The sequence below is a fragment of the Camelus dromedarius genome, chromosome 8, assembly GCF_036321535.1.
Source record: "Camelus dromedarius isolate mCamDro1 chromosome 8, mCamDro1.pat, whole genome shotgun sequence".
NCBI classification, from domain to species: Eukaryota; Metazoa; Chordata; class Mammalia; order Artiodactyla; family Camelidae; genus Camelus; species Camelus dromedarius.
The window spans coordinates 71,399,255-71,423,644 of NC_087443.1; the positions used below are offsets into that span (position 1 = coordinate 71,399,255).

At 51.9% G+C, this 24,390-nt stretch overlaps 1 protein-coding gene and 1 long non-coding RNA gene across 3 annotated transcripts in view; one reads left to right on the forward strand and one right to left on the reverse strand.

The window, feature by feature from the left end:
• LOC105095095 (uncharacterized) overlaps positions 1-16,690 on the reverse strand; it is a 72,858-nt gene extending 56,168 nt beyond the window's left edge. The window contains exon 1 of the long non-coding RNA XR_010381991.1: positions 16,109-16,690. This is a non-coding gene — a long non-coding RNA (uncharacterized LOC105095095). The remainder of the gene's footprint in view (positions 1-16,108) is intronic.
• Positions 16,691-17,156: 466 nt separating this feature from the next.
• Positions 17,157-23,415, forward strand: EMX2 (empty spiracles homeobox 2). 2 transcript variants are annotated; one of them, XM_010987204.3, is made up of 3 exons: positions 17,157-17,659; positions 19,559-19,743; positions 21,945-23,415. In XM_010987204.3, the coding sequence occupies exons 1-3, from the start codon at positions 17,254-17,256 to the stop codon at positions 22,110-22,112; spliced, it is 759 nt and encodes a 252-aa protein (XP_010985506.2). In that variant the 5' UTR covers positions 17,157-17,253; the 3' UTR covers positions 22,113-23,415. The 2 variants fall into 2 exon arrangements, with proteins under 2 accessions (XP_010985506.2, XP_031317705.1); XM_031461845.2 differs by lacking the exon at positions 19,559-19,743 and having other exon boundaries at positions 17,187-17,659.
• The last annotated feature ends 975 nt before the right edge of the window (positions 23,416-24,390 follow it).

Here is a 24,390-nt window from a genome sequence, read left to right on the forward strand (position 1 = left end):
GCACAGTCTAGGATGGCTTCTGACCCCAGCCCCAGACTCAGTGTCTAGCATGACTGGTCCCCCCACAACCCCCGCCCTGAGCAGTTTTCTGCTTCTTGGCAGCTGAGACCGGATCTGCCCATTCTCGGGGAGGCCCTGGAGGAGGGCACAGATCTGAAGGTTTCTATCATCCAGCCCAGGAGAGGCTTCTAACCACTGAAGCCATGCTCTGTAAGCCCTATCTTTGATCAGTTCACGCCTGTGCTCCACAATCCAGCAAAGTGCCTGGCAAACAGCAGGTGCTCACTAAAAGTCTGTTGAATCGGTGGTCCTATCTCCAGTCCTCCTAGGACTCACTCAGGCTATCCCTGTCCCCACCCAGGACTCTTTTTCCCCTGTGTAACATGGATGTGTGTTACAGACCTGAACCTCTAAGACCTGAAGCCACCCAGCATGCTAGGGCCCCTGCTGCCAGCTTTATTTCAGAACAAAGAGGCTAGAAGAACAGAGGCCAACTTTATGCAAGAGATTTCAAACCAGAGACCACAGAAAAGTGGAGGAAGATCTCCATGCTTCTGTTCTGAGTCCACTTTTATAGCAGTTTCATCAGCTTCAACATCCTCAAGAATTTGACTCCACCACAACTCTTTAAGGCCACGGACTTTGCTTTTCTGCTTTTCTGTCCCAGCACATGGCATGCGCATGTGAACAAATGTGGTCTCCTCTTGTAACAACTTGCCACAATAGAAATCAGAAGTTTGGGATTAGGAATGATGTTATGGGCCATAGAGTCCAGCTCCTGCCATTGGTGAACCCAGAAGCATTAAAGACTGCCAAGGTCACAGAGAGAGAGAGAGACAGAGACAGAGACAAGAGATTCAGCCAGGATGCATGAGCTGGTTTTCAGAGATCAGCCAAAGCTCAGGCTAGCTTACCTGGCTTGGTTTGGGAACCAGGGGACCTTGTTGGGATCCACCCATCACATACCAGAACCTCCACATTGGCTCCAGCTGAAGCTCAATTACTGCTGGGAGTGGCATGATGCTCTCATAATGAAATCATATCTTTTGCAAAGATCCTTGAGGCTACTTAACTGTGAAATAATTACATGTGCCTCAGAACTGGGAGATCAAGGGTTTCTATCCAACGTCCCATGATGCTCTTAAAAAAGGTTTCACTATAAACTTCAGGTGGGGTGGGGAGAGGCAAGATTTCCGAGCCAGGACATCATGTTTTAAATCCACCTTTAATGTTTTGGCATCATCTCATCTATATGTATATATCTCTCTATAGAGATGTTAAAACAACATAATAGGAGATTAAAAGAGTAACAATTGTCACCTATAATCATGTTGCTATAACTCAATTGTACCCACATGCATGTGTCTCCTTGTTTAATTACACAAGCAATACGTGAATGCACACTCATTGCCGGAAATTATCATCGTCATCGTAAAGGTGCCCTGTCCACACCATCCCCCATCAGTTCACCTCTCCTCCCCTACAGTAACACAATTGTCAGCTGTGTATTTTTCCAGAACTTTTCTCTGAGTTTACATCTAAGTATTCACATGTAACTGTATATTAGGGTATGAATAAAACAAAAATAGGTAGTGTTTATTTGAAACATTAACAGGATCATATTACGTATTATTCTGGAACTTACTTTCCCCCCCCTTTAACAGGTCTTGGAAATCCTTCCATGATACTATATACGGAGAGCTACTTCTTTTTACAGCCACCCAGATTTTTGTAGTATGGAAGCATTATAATTTTTTAAAAACCTGTCCCTCCATTAAAGGATACTTAGATTGTTTCCAATTTTTCAATATTCCAAACAGCAAATGTACACAGCTTTGTGCAGTCTTAAGCTTTCTGCCTCCCTCACATGGCTGATGAGTCTTTTTACTTATGTCAGCGGAATGCCCTAAAGGGGAATGTCAGCTCCATGAGGGCAGAGATTTCATCTGTTTTCTTCACTGCTATGTCCCCAGTGCCCAGAACAGTACCTGTTCAGCATAAGTGTACCATAAACATTTATTGAATGAATAATTGACCAGTAAGGGGAAGACATAGCTGAAAACAATTTTCATGATTAATGTTTGTCTAACCCGCACTTGACAAAGGCATTTTTACTCCCTAATCATATTCCAGCCTCAGAACAATTGTGTGAGGTCAGCAGATTCTGCGTTGTTACTCTCTGTAACTTACTGACGAAAACAGCATCATGAGGAAAAAATACAGGAGATTTCATGTCTGGGCAAATTAAATAATAGTTATCTAGTTTCCCAAGCAATCCTTGAAGGCAAGGACCATAGATCACTAAATCTTTTAATCCTGTTAATTGCATGTCAGTTGCAAATTTCCATACGAATGGTGAATGCACAATGCTGGTTGGATGAGTAAATGAACCCCGAATACTGTAAATATCTGACTTTAAGTGGGCCCATGCTTGTGAGGACACAGGGCCTCCAAGCTCACTCTGCTCTCAAGACAACCAAGCTGTCTTGAGCCATCCTCACCATCTGGTGGCTGGTGTGGGGAACGGCTTTTTCTTTCTTACCCAGTGCTGGGAGTTACGCTTTTCCCTCCATCACTACTGGGTCAAGTCTACCTCTGACAGTCCTTTTCCTGGGTTTACATACCTTCTAAATTTTCTTTCCTTTTATCGTTGGAATTACAGGTCTTGCCCACTTCTACTGCCTCCAAAAAAATTGAAAGTGAAGATCAACCAACCAGCCCCAATGATGACTGAGAAGTCAAACTGTAATGCAGGGACAAGGGAAGACATGTATTTTGAAGTAGAATCAGATTTAGGGCCATTGCCCTTCAAATTACCCCATGACCCCTTAGAGTCTTTCTACAGGTCTTCATCAAATTCCTTATCCCATCAACTCAGCCTGCTTCAAAATAATGTTTTTCGTTGTCAGCTAGCATTCACTTCTATTTTTCTGTTTTGTTTCATTATAACAATCTCTATCACAACACCTGTAAGGTTTTTATTACACTTATTTATTTACAAGGCATTCTTTCTCTACTAGACAATGAGCTGTTTGAGGGAAGACATCAGGAGGTTGTTCATTTTTGAATCCCTGATGCCAACATAGTGCCTGGGATCCACCCAGATAGTAGGTATGTCTTTTTGGGGAAAAAAAGGATTTTGCTTTCTTTCCATTTTTTACATGGCACACAACCACTATAATTTAGTGCACTTATATGCCTATCAAGCCTAAAATTCTATATCTTATGAGTAGGCATTTAACAGATTTTTTTGGGAGGAGATACTTGGAAATTTGACCATCATTTATAACATTGTTTCTATGAGGTACAAACATTCTGAGTCCTAGTTAGTGATTAAGAAAGAAATTTTTGGAAAGTAATCTATTTGAAAGTGAAGGCCTTCAATCTTCCTTCCTGACTCAAGCAAAGACACTTGTTAAGCTCCAAGGGATACCCTCCCTTCCCCCTCCCACCTCAGGAAATGCAGTGCCTCATTACAAACATGGAAGCGTAACAGCATCCAAGAAGAGGCAGTCTGGTAGATGGTGGGCCCCAGCAGGATCTTAAGATTGTGTTACCTTTTTAAGGGTCGAGCCCTCTTGGATTTAACTGCAGGCCTGAAGAGGGGGGCAGTGCTGAGAAGGGCTGGTGGTACTGGGGAGACAAGCCTGTTATCCTCCTCTGTGAAGTTCCGGGTATTGTATGTAGCTTGCCTTAGCTCAGCATCTCATGCTTTCTTTTTTCTTTTTTTTTTTTTTTTACTTCTCCCCCACCCCTCCAGTTTGGTCTTTTGCTATAGTATTTGTCCAGGATTCTTTCATTTCTTTCTTTTTCTTTATTGAGGTATAAAATGTTATAGTAAAATACACAGGTCTTAAGTTTGTTGAGTTTTAGCAATTGTATACATGTTACCATGGCCCAAATGAGGACATAAGGCATGTCTAGGACCCCAGAATGTTTCCTTGTGCCCCTTTCCAGTGAACCCTCTCCCAGAGTTCTCCCAGAGAACTCTTCTGAATTCTATATCCAGTTATAAACTTCATGTAAACAGAATCACACAGTGTATTTCTTTCCTTTCTTTTATTTACTAGACCACCAATAATGAAAAGGTATGTTTACATAAACTACTTTTCTTTTTTGAGGTGTCAAAAGTTAATGTCCCCAAATGTTGGGCAGTGCTGACCTCTGGTTAGAGGGAATTTAAGTGATTGTTGCTTTCTTCTTTGTACATTCTAGTTTAGTATAAAGATATACATACGATTTTATAATAATGAGAATAAATGAGGCTTTTTCATGGGACAGAGAGACATGGCTCTTATGGAGACAGAAAAACTGAGGTTCAGAATGAGTGTGGGGATGGAGTCCTGGCTGGCTGATGGCTGAGAACACTCTTCCCTGGCAAGACTCTTGGTGGTGGCTGGGGATTTGGTACATCCTCTCAAGGTCAGAGACCCCTCGAGCCATTTCCTATCTGGAGTCTCAATTACCCCTTTGGATATGAAATTATTTGATCAAAGAATTCAACCAACCTCAAACTCTCCCCCTTAGATCTTAGCAAAGAGAAGGCATTGTCCAAGCAAGGGTTAAAAATGCTATTAAAGTCCTGAAAAAATACACAGACAGAAACAATTTCAAACCCTTGATTACATATTGGAGTTCTAGTGATGCACGTAAGGCAAATGGTAATAGACCAAAACCTACAAACAATAATAGAGCAAAAATTGCAGATGAAGTCTACAATTGGACTCTGAGTAACATTTGAACACAGCTAAGGGGCAACTCCTTTTCTGTCTCCTTGATGGTCCTGCAATACAGATTGCTGCAATACATACATGGAGAAAGAATGAGTCTAATAGAGGTATAAATAAAGAGAAAGTTTTGAATCCCGAAAAAACATTTGCAGAAACACTTAAAACAAAGAGAAAACAACCTAGCAGTTTCACAACAGAATGCGAGGCCTAACTCTGTTGGTTAAATGGTCCCATATGTGGTATCTGCAGAGCTGGGAGGCTTGGAATGGGCCGGCCCAGGCCAGTGCCAGGGCTCTGCGTGAACTGGCTGGGCAGTGATCAAGTAGTTCTACCTCACCGAGCCTGTTTCTGCCTCCCTAAACTGCAGTGAGAACGGCGGTATCCACCGGACGGGGGTGGTGGGAAAGGTGACTGAAGTGATGTGGGAGCAAGTTCTCTGTACACCGTCTATGATGTCTGTGTGCCAGCTGCTCACTGTCTCTTCTGGACCTGAAATAAGTGCTCTGGGGAGAGTGGGATCCAGGCTCTGTATCCTCTCGTTATTGAATTGGGGGGGGGGGAGTCAAGAGCAAAGTGTTACCTCTTTTCTTACCCAGTCAGCAAAGTGTTATCTTTTTTCTCGCCCTGTGAGACTTCCTCACTGGGGAAAGAGGGCATTTTGATGGGAAATAAGAGATGGTGGCGGGAAGAAATGAAAGATCTGCAATGGAATCCAAGTCCCCCTAGCTGTGTGTGACCGTGGGTGAACCCCTTGGCATTTCAGAGCCTCAGTTTTCTCATCTGGAAAGTGAGAAGCCGCATACTTCAATGAATTGCTCAGACGACCGGATGAGGTAGATCCTTGTAACAGGCGCTTAGCATAGTACTGCGACAGGTGCCATCAGTGATAGAAATGCACTGTCTCCCATGCAAGGTGCTCTGATGGTAAATGAGCAGTGAAATGGACCCTCTCTTGTTCCCAGCACACCTGAGCAGCTGCCCCTTAAACCAGGATCATGGGGGCTCAGAGTAAGGGGCAGTAATATGGAACTCTGATGCTTACGCAATTAAAGTTTCCCACGACACTGGGCAGGGGCAAGATGGATCACCTGAGTGGAGAAAATATTGCAGATGGGCCAGATGTGCTAAAGCCCGTCTAGGGGAGCCCCACATCCACCTGCTTGGCACTGTGACCCACCCTTCATCTGGAAGCTTTGGCATCCTGTGAGTGTGCAGACGCCTCCCCACGCAGCCAGCCTCGGAGACTGCAGCCATTGACTGAGGAGGGGGAGGGGTCGGTTGCTTTTTTCTTAGCAACATGAAGACATTTTCCCACTTCCGGTCCCCAGCGCATGTTAGCACACACCCCAGAGCCCAGTCAGGGACAGAGCAGTGAGGACATAGCCTGCACTCTTCCATGTCCGCAAAAACCTTTCCCCAAGGCTGGGGAAAAGGCCAGATCAGAGGCGGGCTCCGGGCTCCCTGAACCTGGGGTTTTGCCTGAAGTGGGGAGCCCATCTCTTGGTTAGATTTTAGCCAAGTTTCATGGTTTTGCTTCATGATGTTCACCAGGTAGCTATTTGGAGGATTTGCTTATAAGAAATAAACAGCCCACAGCACCTTGCGTTCCGGTGGTCTCTGACCCCTCTTGCCCCTTCACTAAGTCTTCCTCGAGCCCACCCCGTTGCCCCCTCCCCCGCCGCATCAGTTTCTCTTCCCGACTCCCAGGCCTCTGAAGTAGAAGCCTTCCGGTCCTCAGGCTGCAAAGTTAGGACGTTTCTCATTTCTGATGCCCGCCGTACCTGACTTCGGTTGTCTTTTTTTTTTTTTTCACCCATCCATAAACTGAATGTCCGGTGCGGAGGCGATAACCTTCGGACATCCGAAATCCAGCTTTTGTTCCACCTGGCCCCTGCCCTCCTGCGGGAGCAGCTCCCAACTGTCCGCTTTCTTCGGCTCTTGGCTCTTAATCGAAAAGCGGACTGTAGCTGGGACCGCCCGGTCTGCAGGCGGTCCAAGCCACGGACAGCTTTTCCTGGCACGAGGTCGGAGGGCGGCTGCAGGCTGGAGCGGGGACCTCGGGAGCCCGGACCGCTGTGCGCGCCCGCGTCGCCCGCGGAGGCCGGAGCCGCCAGTGCGGCGTCTGGAGCCCAGAATCCGGGGTGAAAGGCCTCCGCTGCTCTCCCAGACGCCTCAGCTGAGCATATGCTGCACTCCTCAAATTCATTTTTAATTCATGACATCAGTGTAGGGACCATCGGAGCCTCTAAACAGCCTCTCTCAAAACCAAAACAACCACACGACGCAAGCGAGAAGAGCCTGCCACTAGGTCCAGAACGTTTCCTCCTCTGTCCCCAGGGAATGGGCGTTTGGAAAACCACTTTCTAGAGCGGATCTGCTGTCCCTTACGGCCGAGTTACCCGCTCCCGCCTTTCCCTGGGGCCGAAATTGGACCCCAGGGCATTTGTTGTAAGGACAGCTGATGTCAAAGTGGTTTCCACTAGGACTTAAAAAAAAAAAAAACTTTGTATGAAAACGATCAAATATGTACTTGCAGGGAAATTATAGGCTCCCCCAAATACTTTTACACACATACGTAAAATAAATATATTTATATGTACATATATATCCAGAACTATCTACACATGACGTATAACATGTAACGTATAAAATGTATCATATGTTAACTAACATATTAATGTAAATTGGAACTCGGGCTTAAATATATGGTAGACAGTATATGACATGATGAAACCATATAATACATATTATATGCTAAATAATATATACTACAAACGGATCATATATATAATATATTACAGAACACATATATTAAACAGAATGTCCTCCTCTAAAATATTCACGGTGCTGGAGATCGTGATCGCTGAGCCCCAGCTCAGCATGGGGCACTTCGGCGGAAGGAGGGAGGCGCACAACGGTTCCCTGGATGCTGAAGCCCCCACCCCATTTCTTGCCCCATCCCAGCTCCCCACACACCCAAGTGTCTTGGGGTAGATGTAAAGATTCCAAACGACCAGCTCCTTATTGGAGTAACGGAGATTATCTTTTACAGAGGTCAGACTCCAATGAGGGGGGAGACACAAATTTCTTAAACGACCCGGGAACGTTCAGTCACGCGTTCACTGCAAGCTCTGAGCATTTGGCGGTGGGTCCCGAGAGTGTAAACCTAAGAGTTCTCTTTGACACATAAGACAACTTAAAGTGTCATTTTTCCAATGTAGGCATTTAGAGAGAATTCGGAAATTGAAACGAATCTTATTATATGCAAGACTTCAACATTCCAGAGGCCCTTTAAAGCTGCGGTTAGAAGGGCGGTTAAGAAACCCGTGGATGGGCTGCAAGGAGACGATTCAAAGCAAAGCAAAATGCAGTTAGAAATTTGATATTAACCGCGCACTCGCAAGTAGTGCAGCCTAACAATAATCGCTGCGCGTGTTTACTCTTTTGATGCTGCGGAAATCGGAGAAATACTTTGACAGCGAAGTTACCCTAAGGTGTTACATCGTTTAAAAGGGGAATATATTTCAGTTGGCTTTCTGGCAAACTAAAACGATGTGCATGGGAATTCGTTTTTCTCCAGAGTTGCCCAGAAGCGGAACCTCAAAATCAGTTGTCTGGAAGATGGAGGGCGGGGGGTGTTAAACGAGGGTGGTTTTAGATGGGAACGCTCATTGCTCTTCCTCAGAGCGGCCCCCAGACCCCAGGAGCCTCTCCCGACCCTCGGTTCCTGGGTCGGAGGCCGAGGCGTACGCCGGGAGGAGAGAGCGCGGGGCTGTTGGGCCATGCGCGGCCCTGGGGCGCGCAGCCGCGCCAGCAGCTTTTATTTGCAGTCTCTTTAACTCTCCATTTCTGGTTCTCTTCCCTTCGAGCGCCCTGCCGCAGAGTGTTAGACAAGCCCTGTCGTCTGTGGGCTCTCACCTCAGAGTCAATATTATCTCAGATGGGCACAATAGACTGGAATGAAAAGCTAATATTGAACCAATGAGGTCCCTGCCCGCGCCACCGCGTTGCCACCCTTTGTTGCGTAGACCCCGGCGAGCCGCTGGCGGCCAGGCTAAGCGGAGGGCAGCTGCGGTCGGGCCTCTCCGGGTCCCTGCCGGGGGTGTGCATGGGGCGGGGGTTGAGGTGGGGGTGGGGGTGGGGGTGGGAAGCCGGACCCAGCTTTGGCCGCTTGAAGGCCTCTGGAGGGCCCCATTCTCTGCCTCTGCTTCAGCCGCCAGAGGCTCCGCGGAGTCGCGGGGGAAGCGGAGCTCACCGCGTGTCCCAACGCCCAGATACCGAGGAGACGCAAATAGGAAAGCGGGGTCTGGTGTGTCCAACCTCCAGGTGCTAGGGCCCCCGAATGTGAGCGTGGCGGGGCGGTGCAGCTGTGGGGCCGAATCAGAAGACTGCATCCCGATCGATCGTCCTGGGAGGCCGTCTGCCTGCCGCTGTGGCCGCCAGTAATTAAAGATAGCCAGGGGCCGTGGCTCCGGGAGGGGGTCTCCTCATGAGGAGGGCGGTCAGACCCTATCTGTAGGCCTCTTCGGAAGCTCCTACCCCCCTGGCCACTCTTCTGTCCCCCGGCCAGCTCTGGGCAGGCTGGGCAGAGCTAAGGAGGCAGAGGTCGCTGGGCCAGGGGCTTTTGGGGCGTCTTGCTGGCTGAGAGGGAGGGCTCAGGCCTCGCTCCCGGATTCTGGACCTCCGGCGCAGGGCATCCTCGGAGATTTCAGGGATGCTTTGAAGAGCAACGCGAAGCTGCGGAGCGCACAGAGTCTCGGCGGAGGCCTCAGAGCGCCGCCGGGCAGGCCAGCGCTGGTCTACCAGAGCTTCCGTTTACTGGCGCAGGGAGGCCGCCACAGACCCACTAGTCCTAAATCAGGGGCTTGAGTCCTCAGGAGGCGACCTGGGAAGGAGCAAGACGGCTTGAGGAAAGGCCTTAGGCCGGAAAAGGGGGCCTAGAGGACAATGGTGGGCAAGTGGGTTCGAGGCAAGTGATGGAGTTATACTATGTGGGGCCGCCTGAAAGAGACAGTTTGGGCGCCCCAGACTGCCTGCGGGGGAGCTTTTTGCCACCATCTCTCATTATCTTGAATGCAGGTGTCTATCGAGGGGGGAGGTGGGGGGAGCTGGAGGTTGGAGGCAGGGCTGTCTCAGGGCTTCTCGCAGGGTGACCTCTCTGAGTCTCGGTTTTCTCATCTGGAAAATGGGTATCATGATTCCTTCCACACCAGATTGTGAGGTTCACTGAGCTCTTGGTGTAAGCAAATACGCCTTATTTAAAAGCTAAAGTTCGATACAGGGAAAGGAATTGTTCTTCTAAGTCTTCCCGGCGTCCTCTCCAGGTTTCATGGAGAGCTAAAGTGTCCAAGAGAAGAAGCCTCCAGTTGCCTTCTTTCCTCAAATGACCACAACCTCCTTTCTAAGCCCTATCCCAAACTTCCAGAGTCCAGAAAATGGGGAAGTACAAAAAAGAGACAATAAAGTGCCTAAGAGAGAGGCTGGTGGGACACCAGCGTTTCAGAAGCCTCTCCTAAGGTGGAAGGTGAATTCCCGTTGACTACCCCAAGCAGCTCCTTAGAGGACTGGAACCCAAGTTACATACAAGGCCCGTGACCAGTGGCAAGAGCAGAGTCTGAAATGAAAAGATGTCCAGGAAGGTGGTAGAGGAGTCAGCAGATGCGTCCCCCACCTCCCATGCTGGGCCTGTGGCCCGCTAAACAGGTCATCTTATCTTTCAGCAGGGAGCTTCTGGCAACAGTCCATGGCCTTGTAGCCCAATGAAGCAAAGCTTTTGGGACTGCTGGAAAGGAAAGCAATAACCCCACCCACCCACTAGCAGGGACAGTGCAGGGGCGCTATCTCCATCCCTGTCCAGGCAGGCAGTCAGTCGCCTGAGCAAGTGTGCCTATGTTCCCTAATTCCTGCGTCCCTGTGTCTGTCAGTCAGCATACCCCTTTCTTATCCTTGCTTGGCCTTTCGACTTTCATTTGAAGGCAGCCGAGGGAGAAAGAAACTGGGACCTCCTTTTATCTGTTTCCTTGCTTTCGATAGTGAATCGGCACAGGCTCTGTGTTGGTTGACGAGTTTCAAAGTGGTGAAGGAGGTAAACTCCACGGTCAGGTCTTGCGTGTGGCTTCACGGGTCAGCGCGGAGTTCCTGGCTCTGAAACACTGGCTCTCAAAAAGGGACGGATCTCGGAGACCCAGACGGTGCAGGCACTCGTAGGCTCCTGCTAACTAACGCCCGGAAAAGGATAGAGCCTGCTTCCTGCAGTCCGGGGCAGCAGAGGCCTGGACCAGGGTCCAGATCCTCCTGCGAGGGCTCAGTTCCCCCAGAGGAATCTTTGAACAGTTACCCGCAGGTTTCCAACGAACTTTGTTTGGATTGCAGGGCTTCATCTCACTGGAGGAACCTACTTGCACAGGGACAGATGAGTACACGCGCACCAGGAGGAAGGGACCAGTCACCCGGGCCAGGTCATGGCCACCTAATCTGGCTGGTGATCAACTGCTACCTCAGCAGTAACCATCAGGATCCCTGTCTCAGGGCGTCCTCCACTGGCCACGAGGGGGCTTGAAGTTAAGAGGGGCAGCACTCCGCAACCCCAGCTCTTCGGATTCCACCCCAGGCGGGGCCAGTGCAGGCCATCCCATCCTGCGAGCCACCAGGGTCGGGGGCCTCAGACACGATGTTGGCTGCATTTGTGCAGTATTGCCCTGGCACAGGTGATCACGTCCTCATCGCCCCTTTTAGAACAGAACCCGTCCCCTCTTCCTTTCACTCTTCCGAAGGAAGCCAGATTCCTAGCGAAGCTGGAATTCCAGCGTGAGTGGTAAACTCTGAAATGGGGAGCTGGAGCTGATGGAGGGAGGAGGGACGCATGTCCTAGATGTCCTCTCTCCTCTGTGGCCATTGAGCCTCCTTTGACTTCCTCTCCTGGATCAGACTGCGGTCACGGCAAGGTCTTGGCAGTGGGGCACAACCCCAGCACTCTGGGGCGCGCGGGGCTCAGCGGCTCCACGGGTATGCTGCCCGCGCCCAGCCCTCGCCACTAGGCGCCGCTGCGCGCACGCGGATATCCACCCCGGGCTGCCGTGCCTGCCCAGCGAGCGGCCTCTAGGCACCAGAAAGGGATTTGCCTTAATAACAATAAAAAAAAAACAACCGTTTTTTTTGGATATTAATTTTTTTTTTCGTTTTACCACTGCTGCCCTACGCAATTCAGAGGCCGGATGACTGGAAATCACTGTGGGCTGGAGGAATTCTTAACCGAGTCCTGAGGATCTCCCCATCCCTGGGACACCTTGGGCCCCGGAAAGGGCTCACTCTCCACTGACGCCTGTGCTTCCCGCATTGCCTTGCCGGCGCACACTGCAGGCTGGAGGGACTGGCTCTCCGGGAGGGTCCTGACCACGGCGACCTGGATTTAGCCCAGCGTGGCAGGTAGGCAGGATGTACAAGGCCATGGCCTCACATTAACTAAAATCTGATGAACGGAAACTGTGCCAAGCATTAGCTCATTTACTCCTCTCAAACAAGTAAGATATTTCCTTTTCATAAATGAGGAAACCGAGGCTCGAGAAGGTGAAGGTCACACAGGTAGAGACCCCAGGCAGCACCTGGGCACCTATCCAGAGTTGCATGAATCCATGCATCTACTCCAGTTATCACACAGGTCTATTAGGAGCCGAGCGAGGGAGAAGCAGAAGCCGGGTGAGGTGGGCCTGGTGGGACACTCAGAGCAGATGGTACGGGAGATCACCGGAAAGCTCTGCCCTTTGATGTCTCCTACTAGCCAGGAATCCAAGCCTCTCTCACTCCCAGAACCTCCCTAGAGAAGTCCCTGGCGTTTGGGGGAGCACTGGAGGGGAGAATGGCAGGAGCGTGAGATGAGCAATAGCTCTTGTTTGTACAACTTGATTGCTCCATCTCCAAGCCCAGCAACAAGCCCTGGAGGTGGGTAGGTAATAATAATAACCTCAACACCAAGGACAAGAGCTCACTTTTGTTACAGCTCATTCATTATATGCTGCACACTGTCTAAGCACTTTGCTTGGCTTATATGTTGAACAACCTCAAGGGCCAAGGTACTATTATTTAACCTCGTTTTCCCAGAAGAGATAACAGGCAACAGAGAGGTTAGGTAACTTGCCCAAGGTCATCCAGGCCTGATTTTTGCAGGGAGGGGGGCAGGTTTACTAAGGTATAACTTACATACAATAAAACTCACCCTTTGTAGTGTACAGTTCTATGAGTTTTTAAGACACACACGAGAGTGTAATTACGATCACAATCGGGAAGCAGAAGGGTTCTACCACTCCCCCAAACAGGCCAGTCTCCTACCCTCTATGGCCTCGCAAGCAGCATTTTACAGGTGACAAAATGGAGGTCGGGAGAGGTTGTGGTGTTGCCCAAGATTGCTCGGTCAGTAAGTGACAGATCCAAGAATGGAACTTTCATCACATGTCTGCTAGTTCAGCTGCCTGCAGAGTGTAGATTCTTGAGTCTACAGAGCAAAACCCTCAGCGACTCGGGGTGTGGGGATTGGGAGCCTCTTGTCTAAGATGGAGCCTCAGAAATCCCCCCACTTCCCACTGCTCACACCGGTACTTAACCAAACACCCACTCTTCCCGGGCAGCTAAGGAACAAAGAGGGGCCGGATTCTGCAAGGCTGAAGACGCCACAAGTTAAATGAATGGCAGCCGCTGGGTCCTAGGAGTGGAGTCTAGAGGCAGCTCAGGGTCCGAGTCCAGACTAGAGTGCCCAGCGCCCTGGTGTACCCGCACCCGCCAGCCTGGTTAATGAGTTACTCTCCTAGTTAATTCCTCCACACGTCGGGGCTGGGCAGCTCGAAACTTTTGGAGCTCCTCTGTCTGGGCACATGAATTAGCATAGATTTCTCAGTGTCCAGGTCTTCCGTGTTGGGCCTCTGACTCACTGGAAACCCGCTTCTCCCTTGTGGGGGCCCAGGAGAGGTTTAGCCACCAGCAGCGCATAGGGGCAGAGGAACTGCCAAGTCCTACTCCTGCCAGGAGGGCGGGCATCAGACTCCTTCACCCTCGCCTACCTGGTAGTAACTGGAGCCCCCGGGGCAAACCTGGCCCTGTCAGAGTAGTTTGCAAGAGGCGGGTGGCCTGCAAGGATAATGCATACTGGGAGCAGCCTGGGCCCTCTGCCCCAGAAGAACCACCGTCCCTGCCTCAGGAGCGAGGCTGAGACTCTGGGCTCCATAGTGTTGCTCACTTCCTTGGGACACTCTCCGGACACATCTTGGCCAAAGTAGGGTGAGGGTTGGGGGGCAGAGAAGGGGTTTAAGATAGTACCAGCAACATTTAGTTTTACTCTGAGAGTTTAGTAGAGGGGAAACTTATCATACCATGGCTGGCCTCACTTCACCTCTCAGACACTGATTGGATCCCCTTTACTTTCAAGGTCATCTACTGTCATACCCCCAGCCAAGATCACTAAGACTGTGCCTAAATGACCACTCCCAGCCTTGCAGCCAGGGCAGGGCTCTTAGTGCCCCCAGTTTCCCACTTGGAGCCTAAGGAGTTTGGAAGGCCTGGCCTGAGGGCAGGCCTGACTCTCTAGCCCTGCTGGAGATCCTTCCATGGAGAAAGGGATCCTCTCTCATGGGCTCCAGGATCCAGGATCTACAGCCCACCTAAATTGGGTGTTTCTTTCCAGAAGGGAGGACTGACCCTTACCTCCACCCCAGGCTGGCTGGCTAGCACAGCCCAAAAACTTCCACTTTCCCTGGGGCTTCAGGCTTCCTGCCCACCAGGGCACAGTGAGGCTTTGTCTCTACAGCCTAATTGAGGGAAAGATTTCTGAATTGGAGACAATATTTTTGGAGGTCAGTGTTTCAGGACCCAGGGAGGTGTGTATTCAAACTGCGCCCCACCCCAAGAGGCTGGATTGAACACCCTGTATCCTTGAGCCTAGGGAAAAGGATGAGGGGGGTGGGGAATGCCACAAAGCAAGGTTGCCCACTAGGGGTGAAAACCCAGCCAAGACCCCTGCCCAGAGCTGGTGGCAGAGGGCTGATGCCTGAGGCAGGTTTCTTGGGGCGAGTGCAGACCTGGGGCCCACAACTGTATCGTGTGTGTATGTATGTGTGCCCTGGGAATGTTCAGGGAGACAGCATGAATAATCTCTTTTGGGCCCTCACTAAGGTCAGGTGCCCAGGCAACCCCAGAAAACACACCCTTAACTCTTCTTTTGCCTGGAGTGTTTTCCAAAAGGGGATTTGGACCCTCTTCCCACCCTACCTGCAAACACAGATCATGCCTGGGATAAAATGGAGAAATTGACATGAACATAAATACACAGCAGATGAAACTATAGAGAATCAGGGCAGAGAGTGGGCAGCTGAGAAAGCAGGGGAGCATGTCTGGAGATCTGGGGACCTTTGATTGATGAATCCGGTGGCGTTGAAGCCTGACTTTACATGATTTCCCTCTTCTCCCTCTCCCAATCGACATTTTTTGGGTCTCACGGCAACCTAGTCACCAAACACTGGCATTTCTTCATCCTTAAGAGAAATGACATGGGCCTCCAAGTAATAGATTAAAAGGATGTCAGATTTTTTAAAAATCATTAATTGTAAACGTGCAAAATACCTGCTGGTACTTCACTTAAGAAGAATGTAACTGGCAAAAGAAAAAGAGGAAAAAAGAGGCGGCTGATGAATAGATAATAGATCTTTAACCACCAATAAACAGAGAGCAGCGCCAGCAGCCTGGGGGATGTGATCATAATTATGCCGCTGCGTGAGCCAATGGGGACGAGGGAACTCGGCCCTAAAATCATCCCAAAACCGAAGGCGAGCTCGAAAATGCGGACAAGGCTTGGGACCGGAGAAGCGATCTGCACTCCCTAGTTGCAAGCCCTGGGTTTGCAGAGCAACCCGCCCCTGGGACGACAGATGGCAGAATAATAATAGAAATAATAATGATAATAATAACGATGACAATAATAATAGCAGCAATAATAACAATACTAACAGCACTAACAAAAATTATAACGACAACGCAGTGGTAATAGTAGTACCCCATCAGTCTCTTCCTTGACCTTGGACCCTCAGTCCCAGATAATGCAGAAGGAATTATGTGGGGGAAGATGAACACCCTCCCGGAGAAAAATATCCCGGAGAGCCTGTGGGCTAGTTGGAAGCCCATCTCCCAGGCTGGGTCGTCCACTCTAGTCTCAACTTGGAAACCAACGAGCCGGGTCATGGATCGCGAAAGGAGCAACCCTGGGACGTCGGGGCTACGTGTCGTTGGAGGATCCCCCCTCCCCCGACAAGGCTCCCTCCTCACCTAGGAAACCGCCAGGAGTTTTCTGGGGGGTAGGGATTTGTGTGACCGAACGGAACCAACCCTTGCCCGCTTACCCTTGTGTGCTCCCGGGGCGATCCGAGCTCCCCTGACGCGGGGTCGCGGTGGGCAGCGGCGGAGGCGCGCTAGGGGTGAGGAATCTGTGTGTCAGTCTGTCCGTCTGTCCCACCAGTTCGGGTTCAGCAGGCTCGGGATCGAAGGGACCGCAGCGGAGGCGGCACCGGCCGGGTGCTCTGCAGGGACCCGGGTGCCCCGCAGGGAGTGGTGGTGGTGGAGAGAAGGAGGCGGTGGCTGAGTGGGAGGAGGTGGGGAAAGAGGAGGAGGAAGAAGAGGAGGAGGAGAAGAAGGAGGAAGAGGAGGAGGAGGAGGAGAGGCTGAAGGAAGAGGAGGAGGCGAAAGAGGAGGAGAAGAAGCCTCAGCGGGCGCCGCGGGAGCGAGTGAGCTAGGAGCGCGGGGCTACAGCGCGGAGAGGCCAGGCGGCCTGGCGGGCGCGGGAGGCACGGTCGAGGCAGCGGCGCCGACTCCGTTCCACTCTCGGCCCGGATCCAGGCCTCCGGGTTCCCAGGCACTCGCCTCCCTCTGACGCACTTTAAAGAGTCTCCCCCCTTCCACCTCAGGGCGAGTAATAGCGACCAATCATCAAGCCATTTACCAGGCTTCGGAGGAAGCTGTTTATGTGATCCCCGCACTAATTAGGCTCATGAACTAACAAATCGTTTGCACAACTTGTGAAGAAGCGAACACTTCCATGGATTGTCCTTGGACTTAGGGCGCCCTGCCCGCATTTTGCAGAGGAGAGAAAACTTTTTTTTTTTTTTTTGCTTCCTCTGAGAAACTTTCCCCCCCTCTCCTCCCTGCCTCTAACTCCGATCCCCCCACGCCATCTCGCCAAAAAAAAAAAAAAATTACCCCAATCCACGCCTGCAAATTCTTCTGGAAGGATTTTCCCCCCTCTCTCCAGGTTGGGCGCGTTTGGTGCAAGATTCTCGGGATCCTCGGCGTTGCCTCTCCCTCCCCCCCCCCTTTCCTTTTTCCTTTCCTTTCCTTTCTCTCTTCCTTTCCTCCCCCCACCCCCACCCCCAACAAACAAGTCCCCAATTCTCGTCGGTCCTCGCCGCGGGCAGCGGGCAGCGGGTGGCGGAGGCAGCGCGCCGCGGTCCCGAGGAGCCGGGAGCCCCGAGCGCCCGCTCCTCGGCGCAGCATGTTCCAGCCGGCGCCCAAGCGCTGCTTCACCATCGAGTCGCTGGTGGCCAAGGACAGTCCCCTGCCCGCCTCGCGCTCTGAGGACCCCATCCGTCCCGCAGCGCTCAGCTACGCCAACTCCAGCCCCATAAACCCTTTCCTCAACGGCTTCCACTCGGCCGCTGCCGCCGCCGCCGGCAGAGGCGTCTACTCCAACCCGGACTTGGTGTTCGCCGAGGCGGTCTCGCACCCGCCCAACCCCGCCGTGCCAGTGCACCCGGTGCCGCCGCCGCACGCCCTGGCCGCCCACCCCCTGCCCTCCTCGCACTCGCCACACCCCCTCTTCGCCTCGCAGCAACGGGACCCGTCCACCTTCTATCCTTGGCTCATCCACCGGTACCGATATCTGGGCCACCGCTTCCAAGGTAGGTGCCACGTCTCGGGGCTGCATTGCGCCGAAGCCCGCACTGCCCTCGGCCTGCTCCGGGTGGGCGCCTGGCAAGGCCTGGGCGGAGGTTTCTCCCGCCGGTTCGTGCCCTGCATTCGGAAACTGGGCGGCGAGGGGCCGGGCATGGCGTTGGTCCCCAGTCTCAGAGCTGCGGCCAGTTTGGGTGCTGGCCTGCGGCCTCTTGACCCTTTAGGGAGGGGCGCAGAGAGAGGAGTTGTCCCCAAAGGTCGAGGCAGGCTGTCCCAGCCTGCTCCGAGTGCCGGCGGCCAAGGAGTACAGAGCCCGCAGGGTCCCCAGGCTCTCTGCTTCCCCGGCGGTGCCCTCACCGCCCTGGCTCCGAGGGGCGCGGACAGGGCCCGGCCGCCAGGTTCGCTTTCGACTGCGTTCGACCGTGTTCGCCACCCACTCAGCGCCCCTACAGTCGCAGAAGACTGCGACTTCTCTGCCTCTGACCCTTTTCGGGCGGCGAGGAGGTCTTCGCGCCCCGAGAGCAAAGTCTGGGAATTTGTTTTATCCTGTTATTTTTGGAGACTCAGGGAGGGGCGGGAACCCGCGCGGCGAGAAACCTCCGAGGCTCGGCACTCTCGCCGAGACCTCGATTTGGGCGCCGAGCGGCCACGGCGGGAAGTCAGGTTCGGTCTGGTTTTTGCTTTTGTTTTTCTTTTAAAAGAAATGAATCCGGTCGGAAGACAGGCCAGAGGAGATCTGTTTGGGTGTTTTCCTTTCTTGCTATTTTTTGGATTTGTTTTTTTCTCTGGGTGGAGGTGGGAGGAAAGTTAAAACTCCAGAAAAAGAGACGAGTAATTAGTTTAGTGATCTGAGCGGGGGGAAAAGACCTACCTCCCGAGGCCGCCGATCAATACTCAACGACTTGTCCATTCATTAACCCTTTGCGTTCCTGCCGGAGCCTAGAATCAGGCAGATCCCTCTCCCCTATAATTAAAAAAAAAAAAAAGCAAACCAAACAAAAACAATGTTTTACTTTTATTCCCAGACCGGGTTTGCCTCCATTCCCGCTTGAACTGTCGATTTGTTTTTCTTTGCGTTTTTGGTGAATCGATTTGCCACCCTAATAAGTGAACCCGAAACTCTCTGGCTTTGCTAGAAAAGTTTAGTACTGTCTTTCCTCATTCTCTGCCAGCCACGCTTTTGGCCCCCGTGCCATCCCAGAGTTATCGGGATCTTCCAGGGTTGCAGACAGCCCGATCGGGTGCCCGCAGCTCGGTTTTCGATGCCTTTGCTCGCGTCTCCTAGTTCTCTGGAGCAGGGCAGCGGGGGAGCCGGGGCCTCGGGAGGCAGCGGCAGCAGAAACCCTGTGCACCCGCCGGCAAGATTTCGGTCCCGGCAGGGCTGCAACGATCCGCCTCTGCACTTTTCAGGAGGAGAAAGATTTAAATACTTTAAATATAAGTCCCCGAGAAAACTAGATAGCAACTGGTCGCCACTCCTCCCCCCATCCCCGGGGCAAAGTTTCCCCAGAGGTTAGAAAGATGAGAAAGCCGTTTCTTTGGGTCCTGGGCGCCAATCCTCGGGCCCAGCCTTGCTGCCCCCTCCTCTGCCTTAGGCGCCCGGCTCGGAGATGGAGAGGCTCGCGGCGCCAGGGCGGCTGCGAAGCCCGCTGAGGTCAGGAGCCTGGGGACTCACCCGCCGGGGCAGCTGCTGGGTGGGTGCAGCACAGGTACAGCCTCGGCGGTCCGTGCCAGGCAGCTGGACGGGTATCTCCTTCGCGCCTCTGGAGGGTCCCGGGTCCCCATGAGTCGAGCCGCACCAGCTAAGTGGAGGCTCTGAGCGCGGTGCCGGGTCAGCCCGGCTTGGGAGAAGTGCGTGGCCCCGGCCAGGACGGCCCCCTTTAACCGGACTTCTGTGCCCCGCGCAGGGAACGACACAAGCCCGGAGAGCTTCCTTTTGCACAACGCTCTGGCCCGAAAGCCGAAGCGAATCCGAACCGCCTTTTCCCCTTCCCAGCTTCTGAGGCTGGAACACGCCTTCGAGAAGAACCACTACGTGGTGGGCGCCGAGAGGAAGCAGCTGGCGCACAGCCTCAGCCTCACGGAAACTCAGGTAAGCGGGCCCAGGCGCTGCGACCGCATCCTAAATCTCTGGACACACGCAGCCCGCAAAATGCGGAGGGGTCTCCGGCAAACAGGCCGGAAGCTAGTTCCTTGCTCGGATTCAGGATGTGTAAGTTTTGAGGTGCCCTTGGCCTCCTTGGGCTCCAGCAGGGGATTGTGGGAGCCGACTCGCATCAGGCTTTTTGGGGACGGGCTAAATTGCTCCTTCTGTACGGCTGGGCTGGACTTGCAGCTCCTGGCTGACACCTCTGCACTCTAGGTGAGACTTTCAGTGAGAGTATGAGGACAGGGCTGGGGTTCAGGAGGAGGGAGAGCCCAGCAGAGTGTCGGGGTGTTTGGGGCTATAGGCTGGAGAGAGGGCTGGGAGTGGGTTTATAGTCGAGTTCTGTGCGACCGTAGGCTCACGGTTCACATAGACGTCTCCAGTTACTCCCCTTGAGGGGATCGGAGAGTCAGACCGCCGAGCCAGACATCCTGGGTGCGTCCCTAAATCAGAGAAACAGAGCTGGAAGGCTGCGGAGAGGGGCTGCCTCAGGGGGCAGACCCTTCTTTTGCAATAGGGTCTCGAGGCAGGCCTGGCTGTGGCCTGCCGGGGGGCGGGGAGGGGACTTAGGGCTACAGTCGGCGCTACTGTACGCGGAACCGCAGGGCGGGGTCAAAGTTCCCGGCAAACAGTAACATTTTGGGGCAGATTAAGTTGTAACATTTTTTTTCTGGGAGGCGCAAAGAGGTCGAGGCTTTTGTTTTAAAACGTCCCCTCGGACAAAACCGAGGAGGGCCTCGCGGGTTGGTGCGGGGCCCGGCACAAGGCACGGCCCGGCTGATTTCTCCTGGACAGCCCAGGCGGCGGTGGTCTTTGTCCGCCTCGCTGCCCACGCTGCCTGGAGCCTTTGTGTGCGTGTCAAGCCCCGAGCGCACCGACGCGCGCCTTGGGCGAGCGCCTGGGAGAAATGAACCATCCTCCCCCTCAATTAGCAAACTCAAAGCAAATTAAACTCAGCCTTGTTCCAACTCTGCTTTTTCACGGGGCACTTTGGGGGACTGGAGCATTCGGGGAACAGTAAGCCTGGACCATGGCCTGCCCTCTCAAAGGAGGGAGTGGAGCCGACTTCAGGGGCTTGGGATGCTGCTATCACAATGGGACAGCCCCAGGGGCATGGGAGGTGCAGTCCCCACCATTTCCCTTACCTGCACCTCACTGCTGGGAAGCTTGGGCAGTGTTACTGTCTGGTCTGGTCACCGAATGGGACCCACCACCAGCTTCCCCAGGGGACACTCGGGATAGCAGCCGAGCACCACCTAATTGCTCCCCGGACCTTTAGCCGTGCTCAAAGGAGGCCAGATTGCCAGCCCCGCCCTGGTGGGAAGTGATGTGATGGGGTGGGAGGTTGGCCCTGGCCTGTCCTGAGGCTGGTCAGGAGGAGGACAGAGGGGGGTCCTCTCTTCTCTTTCTGTTTTCCTCTTACTTCCCTTTTATCCCAGTCTTACAGAAGCTTTCACTTTTGAGCCTCTTTTCCTAGCTGGAAAGATGCAGCGGAGTTGGTCCCCAGGGTTCTGCACCCCACCATCCCCCTGGCTTTCTCCAGCAGTCCCCCTACAACCACTCCTCACCTGCAAGAGTCCTGGGCAGAGAGGAGGAAGCTCAGGCAAATCCTGACTGCCGACTCAGGGCCCAGGCCTTGCAGAGGAGGTGCTATATTTAGGCAACGGCTGCGGAAACCGGCAGAAAATAGAAAGCACATTGGGCCGTGCAGGGAACTGCAGCAGCGGGAATGAGATCTTTCCTGCACTGGCTAGGTAGAGGGAGTTAGGGACTTGTCTCTCTTTATTTTCCCTTACTTATTATTTTATAGAGGTTTCCCAGCGTTTGCAAGGCTTTTGCACTCAGTGAGATGTGGGTGTCCCCGGCAGGAAAAAGTGAGAAGCGGACACTGTGTCCTCTGGGCCGTGGGGCTCGTGGGGAGAGGTGCCCTGGGAGGGCCCAGAAGGGCAGGGAGCCAGCCTTCGCTCCCGCCAAGGAACAGGAGCTCTGCTCCCCAGCGGGGAGGCCGTGGGGAGGCCGGCCGGGAGCACACACGGCCGACGAGCTGGAATTTTAGTTTCAGACCCGGGTCTGGGCCAGGGAAAAGAGGAAGAGGTAGGAGGGCGCTGTGGAGAAGCTAACACGCCCCATCTGCCTCTCTCCTGCAGGTAAAAGTATGGTTTCAGAACAGAAGGACGAAGTTCAAAAGGCAGAAGCTGGAGGAAGAAGGCTCAGATTCGCAACAAAAGAAAAAAGGGACGCACCATATTAACCGGTGGAGAATCGCCACTAAGCAGGCGAGTCCCGAGGAAATAGACGTGACCTCAGACGATTAAAAACACAAACAGAACCCCACAGAAACGGACAACACGAAGCAAAACAGAGACAGGGAGAGGAGGGGAAGAAGAAAAAACCTACAAAACAAAAACAAACCGCACACACGCATTCACGGAGAAGGGGAGAGGGAGTCAGAGAGAGGAGCGGCGCGACGCAGACGTTGGGCAGTAAGAGCGAAGGGTCCTGATCCGAGCCGCGCCGCGAGGTCAGAGGACGAAGGCTCCTTGATGAACACGCAACCCTTGTCTAAGAGGCAGCTGAGTGAGTGACTGAGAGAGAGGGAGAGAGAGAGAGAGAGGGAGAGCGATCCAAAGGTGGCAAAGCCGAAGGCACTCTGACAAGGGGAGCTGTCAGTCAAACGCCAAACCAGCGAGACAAGATGATTGGCAGGTATTCCGTTTATCGCAGTCCGATTTAAAAATAAAATGATGATGATAATGATGATGATAAAAGAAAAAAACCCAACCAGGCACAGGACTTTTTATTTTGCACTTCGGAGTGTTTTTCCCCAATCTTTAAAAATAATTAGTAACAATAACAATCGAAATTTCACAGCCAGCCCCATCCCACACCTGTTCAAAAACTTGAATTGCATGTAGCAGTTGTTGGGCGAATGATGTCTAAAGACAGAAAATGAATCGTAATTTTCTTTTCCTTTTAAAGACAGGTTCTGTGTGTTTTTTTATTTTGATTTTTTTTCCAAGAAATGTGCAGTCTGTAAACTTTTTGATACCTTCTGACGTCAAAGTGATTGTGAAAGCTAAATGAAGTAGGCTCAGCGATAGTGGTCCTCTTACAGAGAATCGGGGAGCAGGATGGGGGGCTGAGGGTGGCGGGGGAGGGAGCCCACAAGAGGAGTCAGGACTTGTGCTGGAAAAAAAAAAACCACCTAAATTAATTCTATTTGTTGGACATTCCCTTTCCTAACATCCCAAGACTTAAAACCGCGAAGTAAACTTCTCCTTTAAGTGGTTGGAGATATTGGCTGAATACAATCATTTGCCGTAAAGGCCATTCCAAACTTTAAATTTATCTATTGCAAAAACTGAAGGACTGTAGTTAGCGGGGATGATGTTAAGTGTGGCCAAGGACACTGCGGCAAGTTTTCAAGCACTGAGTTTCTATTCCAAGATCATAGACTTACTAAAGAGAGTGACAAATGCTTCCTTAATGTCTTCTATACCAGAATGTAAATATTTTTGTGTTCTGTGTTAATTTGTTAGAATTCTAACACACTATATACTTCCAAGAAGTATGTCAATGTCAATATTTTGTCAATAAAGATTTATCAATATGCCCTCAGAGTAGTCGTCTTGGGAAACTGAAGTGGATTTTTTTTAAAAAAGTAACTTTAATTTGAGTGTGGTCCTTCCTCAACTAGGCTCAACAAAACCAGGCTCCCCACCCACAAAAGGGCCGGACTGAGGGGTTCTTGGGCATTTTAAAGAGAGAAGAGGATGGAAAACAGGGAGGATTAGGAAAACTTAAGTCCCTCAGAAAAGGGATAGGAGAAAAGTTTTCCAACCAGACTTCAGCCCATAGCAAGGCCTAAAGAGGGAGTTTAATTCGAATTTCGGGTTAAAAATGCTTACTACTCTTAACCTCTTTCTTTAAAAAAGAAAACTGGACATACAGTTATCCCCTGAGGAATATTCCCCCAGGATTGGGGAAAACACTTAACAGAATCAGAATCGTGAAACTTTTATACTGTGTTTCTGACTTCGAACTCCAAAGTACAAGGCTCTTCTCCCTTTCCCTCCCTCCCTTCCTTCCTCCCTCCCTCCCTCCCTCCCTCCCTTCCTTCCTTCCTTCCTTCCTTCCTTCCTTCCTTCCTTCCTTCCTTCCTTCCTTCCTTCCTTCCTTCTCTCCCTGGCCCCAATCTGCTGAAGGTGATGAGGTGAGCCCAAGGGCCTCAGTAGCCTTATAAGGCAAGCATTCTGAGAAACCATCAACTCTTAATTTAAACATTAAAGAAAAAGTTGTAACCAGTCTTGGAGGAAACTTAGCTCCCCGTCCCACTTCTTCCCCCTTCTGGGGGTACGAGGTTGTTTTTGCATGCTTCATTTGCTTCTTATCCTGATAGGCTGCATTAATCAGTTTTATTTCCATTGATAGAGAAACCTCGTCTGTTCTGTTCGAGCTACAAAGCGTCCTGCGAGCTTTTGTGAAAGTGCAAATCAGTTTAAGCAATTATCATACCAGGAATATGAAGGGGAAAGAGGAGGCCTTGCCCAGTGGTCTCCTTTAATCTCTTAATCCACAGATCCAGGGGGGCTG